This window comes from Phyllostomus discolor, chromosome 12, assembly GCF_004126475.2.
Source record: "Phyllostomus discolor isolate MPI-MPIP mPhyDis1 chromosome 12, mPhyDis1.pri.v3, whole genome shotgun sequence".
Classification (NCBI taxonomy): Eukaryota; Metazoa; Chordata; class Mammalia; order Chiroptera; family Phyllostomidae; genus Phyllostomus; species Phyllostomus discolor.
The window spans coordinates 47,955,486-47,962,111 of record NC_040914.2 but is presented as its reverse complement, the minus strand read 5'-3'; the positions used below and the strand labels follow the sequence as shown (position 1 = coordinate 47,962,111).

General features: G+C 65.4%; 1 protein-coding gene across 1 annotated transcript in view; it reads right to left on the bottom strand.

Moving 5' to 3' along the window:
- The window catches only part of PHKB (phosphorylase kinase regulatory subunit beta), a 104,959-nt gene that overhangs the window by 39,384 nt on the left and 58,949 nt on the right, over positions 1 to 6,626 (bottom strand). The window contains exons 16-22 of the mRNA XM_036013559.1: positions 6,100 to 6,193; positions 5,404 to 5,487; positions 4,874 to 4,978; positions 3,471 to 3,553; positions 3,174 to 3,264; positions 710 to 771; positions 427 to 618 (exon numbers count right to left, since the gene is read on the bottom strand). Of these exons, the coding sequence (XP_035869452.1) occupies positions 427 to 618; positions 710 to 771; positions 3,174 to 3,264; positions 3,471 to 3,553; positions 4,874 to 4,978; positions 5,404 to 5,487; positions 6,100 to 6,193 (711 nt within the window). The remainder of the gene's footprint in view (positions 1 to 426; positions 619 to 709; positions 772 to 3,173; positions 3,265 to 3,470; positions 3,554 to 4,873; positions 4,979 to 5,403; positions 5,488 to 6,099; positions 6,194 to 6,626) is intronic.

Genomic DNA, 6,626 nt, shown 5'->3' with positions numbered 1-6,626 from the left:
GTGCCCTCGGGACGGCAGCGTGGAGGCAGCTGACGCCATATTCAAACGGGCGCGGTCACAGGTCTGCTTCCCTCCGAGACCAAGGGGACAGCCCGCATCAGCCCTGAGTGCTGGGGCGGGGGGGGAGGGGGTGGGCTGTCGGAGGGGGCAAGGGTGCTGGGGAGGAGCCCGGGGCCCCGCAGGCAATGCCACTGACCTAACTCCACAGGGGCCCAAGCGACACCTCCACCCCCGGCCAAGCCCAAGGCACCCACCTCCCGGAGCACCTGTGACCCAACCCGGAGCCCCTGCCCGCACCCCTCCCCCCCGCCCCCGGTGCACGAAGGCCTCTACCACCAGCCACCTGAGAGGACTCGCCCCCCACCCCCCGCCCCCGGTCCACCTGAGAGGACTCGCCCCCCCCCCCCCCCCCGAAGCCCAGCCGGCCCGGGCCCCCGCGTTGGCACCGCCCTCACCTGCAGCTTCTGCAGGATGTCCTGCGTGGGTCTGTTCTTCCACTCGGCCACGGTGACCTCCGGCTGCCGCTCCAGCTCCGGAGCGCTAGAGGCGCTGCTTTGCCGTTTGACCTTCGAGTGTTTGGGGAGCTCCAGTTCCTCGAAACTCTTAAACTCGGGGAGCCTGGAAACCAACCGAACAAGCAGGTTCCAGATCGCCCGCACCGAGGCAGGTGCCGCCCGAAGAGACGCGGGGACGGCCCGCGGGGACTCACTCTTCCGTGTCGCTGATGCGCAGGAAGTCCAGCTGCTCCACCACGGCCCCGGAGATCAGCGTCTGGAACAGGACGAGGCGCGCACGGCTCTGAGACCCGCTGCCCTAGTGTGCGCTCTGTGGTGAGCGCGGCGATCCTTCAGAAAGGAGCCGACCTACTGGACGCACGACTCTCACGCCACTCTTCAGGGGGCGCTCCAAACTCAGACAGCCTCACACGCGCGCACGGCGAGACGCCCCCCAGCTGGGGCGTGGCCCCCACCGCGAGTGCAGGGGGGCCGTGGCACACCAGGGCGTCGGAGGAGGTCGGGGGCCTCCTCTCTGCCCTCACACGGGTGCTTATTTTTAAGCTGCGACAAAGTGCGTTACCCATGACACGTTAGAAAATACTTCCACGTGGAAGGAAAACGTGAAATACTAGAACGGTTTGGGGGACGCTCGTGTGCAGTCACCGGGCCCGGGCGGTGGGGGCGAGCGCCTGGACTGGGGGGGGGCGGCCTGGGCGCTGGGGGGCACTCGGTGTGAGAGGGAGTCCTGGGCGGCTCGCGACTCGGGATGTGACCTCGAGGCCCTGGGATCAAGCAGAGCAGGGACAGGGCGAGGGCCCCAGGGCCACTAGGAAGGCAGGAGACAACTGTGAAAGTCCAGGCGGGCAGGGGGCGTGGCCGTGGGACGGTGGTGCCGGATACATGGTGCCGGGCGGGGGTGGGGACGAAGGGAGTGGGTGGCTGCACCCCGAGAGCAGGGGACCGAGGTGCGAGTGGACTGTGACGCGGGCAGGGAGGCAGGGAGGAGTCAGGAATTAATGAATTCTCTATTAGCTGATAACTAATATTAAAAACATAAAATTAATTTTAATATTTAGATACTAAGTCTATAAAATAAACGTTTAATTGGAATTAATAGGCAAATACTACGTTCCATTAATAGTCTCTAGAGCTCTTAATTAAAAAATTTAGTTGGTTGCAGAGGCTCCTGAATTAGTCTTACAAAGGCCATTATAATTGATTCCATAGGCATTGATACCTCGGTGGCGGCAATCAAATAGCTACCGCTACACCTGTATCAGCCGCCACGTGACATTCACACACGCCTCCTGCTCCGTGACGCTCAGCTGTGTCCTGCTGGCCCTTCGCCACCAAACACTCCCCCAGACGGGGCCCCGCCCACCGCTGCGCACGCTCACTCCCCACGCTCACTCCGCACGCTCACTCCGCACGCTCACTATACAGTCACTCCGCACGCTCACTCCACACGCTCACTCCGCACGCTCACTGTACAGTCACTCCGCACGCTCACTCCGCACGCTCACTCCGCACGCTCACTGTACACAGTCACTCCACACGCTCACTGTACACAGTCACTCCGCACACTCACTCCACACGCTCACTCCGCACGCTCACTGTACACACTCACTGCGCTCGCTCACTCCGCACGCCCGCAGGAACCAGCCCCCTGAGGACGGGGACGCAGTGTGTCTCCCCCCCCACACCCCCGGGACCCAGTGAGGGGCCCCGTGAGCATGTGCTGAATCGAGGAGCCAACGTTGGCCTGCTCCCCGCAGGGGCCCCGGAGCGAGCGAGCGAGCCCTCTGCGAGGGCGGCGAGAGTCGGCTCGGCCCGAGGAGCTTTCACTCCACAGACAGAGGCGGGTGCCGGGAACCGGCCACACCAGGAACGAGAGCTGCCGCAAAGGCCTGAGCACACGCCAGGGAGCACATGAGCGGGGGGGTGGGGTGGGGAGGGGGTGGACTGATTCCACTCCTGGAGACCCCTCCAGTGAGGGGACGCTGCCCGGAGTCACCAAATTAAAGCGGGACTGAGGCAGAAAGCAACCCCGGAACACGGGGACGGCAGGGCAGGAGGCAGCCCCCACGACAGTCGGAGCTGCGGGAAGTAGCCACGGTGCTTGGGGGTGGGGCTGCATGTGACCGTGGGGGGGCGGGGTCCTGGGGGACACGGCTGGGAGGGGAGGCCGAGCCCCAGCCACAGGCTCGGGAGACCTGGAAGAGCCAGACTGGGAGCCGAGAGAGGCGCACGGGCGCCGCTGCCACTGGCTGCGTCACAGAGAGGACAGAGGCTGGGTGGCAGGGAGGTGGCTGAGGGGCTGCTGTGCAGCGGGCGTGGAGCTTCAGTTTTGGGAGACGCATCTGTACCGACACTCGAGGGATGGGACGGCAGGCCACGCCGGCACCGCGGGCCCGGCTCCCTCAAAGGTGACAGTGAGGCTGGGGACGTGCCTTCCAAGCCTGAAATTCTGGTTGGGGGATCCCGCAATCGTTCAAGCGCCAGGTCGGAAGGACCGGGAGAACGGCACAGGGGCGGTGGGTGCAGGGGGGCAGGCACGGAGCAGCACCCGCCCGGAGAGCAGGCCCGCACACCTGGCGCACAGTGGGGAGCGCAGCTGCGCCCTCTCGGAGTGGCGCATCCCGACAACGACGGAAGCGGCGCGGCTCAGAGGACTACCTGCAGGCGGTCGACGTGCACCTTGACCCCTCCGACTTCTCCTTTCTTGAAGGCTGCCAGCATGTCCAGTATGGGGTTGAACCGGCTGCCTCTGGACGCACAGACAACACGCGTGTGTCAACAGCAGGAGAGACGAACCACCTCACGCCGGGAGCCCTACCCCCTCTGCGAAGCGCTCTGCCAGCCGGAGGGGGACACGAGAAACGCGGGGGCCCTGCCTCCGCCCGCCCGCCTGCAGCGCTGATGGGGCGGGAGGGAGGTACATGGGCTTCCCCAGCCCGCCGTTCGCCAACCCACCTGATGTTGTCCTCCCGGATGAGCACGAGGAAGAGCGGCCGGCCGTGCATCTTCCAGTACTGCTTGATGAACTGCAGCGCGTTCTGTCAGAGCAAGGGGGCGCTGGTGGGCGAAGGCCCGCGCCCGAGGGGGCCAGGACGCGTGGCCACCACCGGCGAGCAGCCAGCGCAGCCCTTGCACGGGGAGGCAGGCCGCCGCCCAGCCCCGGAGGGCACACCGCCCCGGGGCAGGAGTGCCCCAGCACGTGCAAGCGTGCAAGCACACGTGTGCACACACTCAGCTGGACACCGTGTTGACTAGGAACTTTGTCCTTTAAAACAGTCAGAGCCCCAGGACTTCGGGGGGTGTTTTGTGCGTGTGGCCTAATGAACCCAGGTCGAGAGGGCCCCGGGGAGGAAGAGCCCACCCGGCGGTCACCCAGAGACCAGTCCCCCCCCACGTCATCGTGAACTCAGGTGCAGAAGGCGGAGGGGCAGGACCGAGCCCGGACGGGTCGGAAATGTGCGCGCTCCTTCTCGGACTCGGTCTCCACCGTCGTCATCATCACCACCATCATCATCACCACTGTCATCATCACCACCGTCGTCATCACCACTGTCATCGCCACCACCGTCGCCATCACCACTGTCGTCATCATCATCACTACCGTCATCATCACCACCGTCACCACCACCACCGTTGCCATCACCACCGTCGTCATCATCACCACCGTCGTCATCACCACCGTCCTATCAGAGGCGCGGGCTGCGCCTCCCCGAGCGCCGGGCTCTATTCTGAGCGCCTGCACGGCCATTCACTCGTTCAGTCCTGACAAAGGCTGTCCCATCGCTCGGTTACATGTCACAACGCTGAGGGCACAGGGACACCGAGAAGCTAAGGGGGATCACACGACCGGTGGACAGTGGGGCTGAGACTGCAGGAGTGCGGTCCAGCTCCGGGCGCCGCACACCGGTCCCTGAAGCTTCTCTGCAGGGGACAGGGGACAGGCGGGGGGGGGGGGGGGGGTTGGGGGGGGTCTCGCTAGCGGGCGTCATGAGTCCATCACGGTTCTCCTGGACATCCTTCGTCAGCAGAGCGGCTTTGCTAACTGCGCTGCTGTTCACCAAGAGGTCGTCCCTCAGTGCCACGGGGAAATGGTCTCAGACCAGTCCCCGCCTGTCTTTTCAGACCAACGTCGGAGGGACAACAGGCACAGTCACACGGCTTTGCGTAAGGCAGACGCCACCCACCATCTGATGCTACGGGGGACCTCCCCCCGCCCCGAGGCCCAGCGGCCGCTGCTCTACCAGCATGTTCCGCACAGCGGCACCCGGTGTCCGGGACCCAGGAGCACCCGACGTCAGAACGTCCGACGGAACTCGGCGGAACAAAGTCGCCCCATTCCATCAGGCGTCCGGAGCTACCTTGATGTCATCTATGAGCAGCAGGACGTCCTGGGACATGTAGAAGTCGCTCAGGTCGAAGATGATTGGGTAGCAGACCACCGTCTTCCCGAGGATGCGGTAGATCTGCGGGGAGACGGCCGCCGTGAACACCAGCCCGGCCGGAGGCGCGGCCACAGAAGCCCGGTAAAGGCCAAACCTGATGTCCGACTCTGACCGCGCAAATGAAACAACCCGTCTGGTCAACACACACACGAAGGGAAGAACTGCGGAAGTTCCCTGACGGAACCGGTGGGCTCACGGGCGCGGCCCCTGGACGGAAAAGCCGTCCGGGTAAAGGACGCTGTAACCGGGCATCTCGGGACGCGCGGAAACCACAGGGCGAGTGGGTGCGTGTTCGTTCCCAGGGGGCTTGTGCGACCTCACACGGATCACACGACACCGTGCACTCGTAAGAAGTGATGGTTCAGAGGAGGAGCCCAGCACGGGCCCCGCAGCCTGTGGACCTGCGACCCCCCCGCCCCCCACCCCCAGGGGGCGCCCGCGGGCACCTTGGACGTGCCCAGGCAGCCGATGGGCCGGTCCGGCCGCCCCGAGAGCCCCAGCTTCTCGTTGACGCCCAGGTGGAAATACGCCTGCAAGACACACGCGCGCGGATCAGAGCCCGGCAGGAAGCCGAGGTTTCCCCCTTTCGCCACCCCCACCCCCCACCCCGACGGCCGCCCCGACGGCCGCCCTGCCGCCTGCATCCTCTTCGCGCCCCGAGAGAGGCCGGGAAACCTTGCTCAGCGGACTCGCGGGCACACACGCCAGCCGATGGCGTCGCCTCGGGTTCTGGGCCCGGGGAGGTCTGGGAGCAAGGCTGTCATACAGGTGTCATGCGTGTGACGTGCATACGTATCTGGCCGTGTCTGACTTGTGAAAGAACACGAAGAGACCAGTGCTTTCTGTGTGATGGGAAATCTGGCTAATCAGAGTTTTTTAAAAACGGGGCCCACATCTCGAACTAGAAAACCGCCTTGAAGCACTTCCTACTGAAGCTGAAATGCCTTTTTGACTTCTCTGATTATGTGGGTTTCACGAAGCATCCGGCCACCTCGCTCGGGGAGACTTGTGGAGGAACGGCCCTGCCTCAGGGTGGGAGGAGGCTCCCCCCACGGCCTGACCAGGCCCCCCAAGTCTAACCGCAGAGCCCCAGCCCCCCCACCCCCACCCCCTTGAGCGGGCAGGAAGGAGAGACCACCGACCTTCACCAGCTCCTGCTGCGCCCATATCTGGATGGGCTCCACCTGCTGCGGCGTCTGTGTCTGGATGCCGTAGGTGTTGAGGAAGACCTGCAGGCTGCGGGGCGGAGACGGACGGGGGGGGGGACCCTCTGAGACGGTGCCCCCCCCAGGCTTGGAGAGGGGTCGAGGGCAGGAAGGCGCTGCACCGACTCGGAGCCCGGGCTTACAGCGACCTGCTCGGGGGCCGGAGGCCCTCGGGGCTCTTCGAGAACAGGGCGCGGGGGCTCTGGGGATTGGCGACAGGATGGGCAGGGAATCCCTCTCCCCGGACTCGAGTCCCAGCACTGCGCCCCGGCGGCTGGGGCACGGGGCACGGGGCACGGTCTCTCACACGGACACCACTAAGGCAAGGTCACTGAGAAACACGGGAAGGGTGCTGCTCCGGCACGCGCAGCGACACGCGTGACATCCCCACACCCTGCCCAGGGGCCCACGGGCCGAGTCGCGGCCACCACACCCAACACCCAAAGCACAGAGCGGCCGGCCTG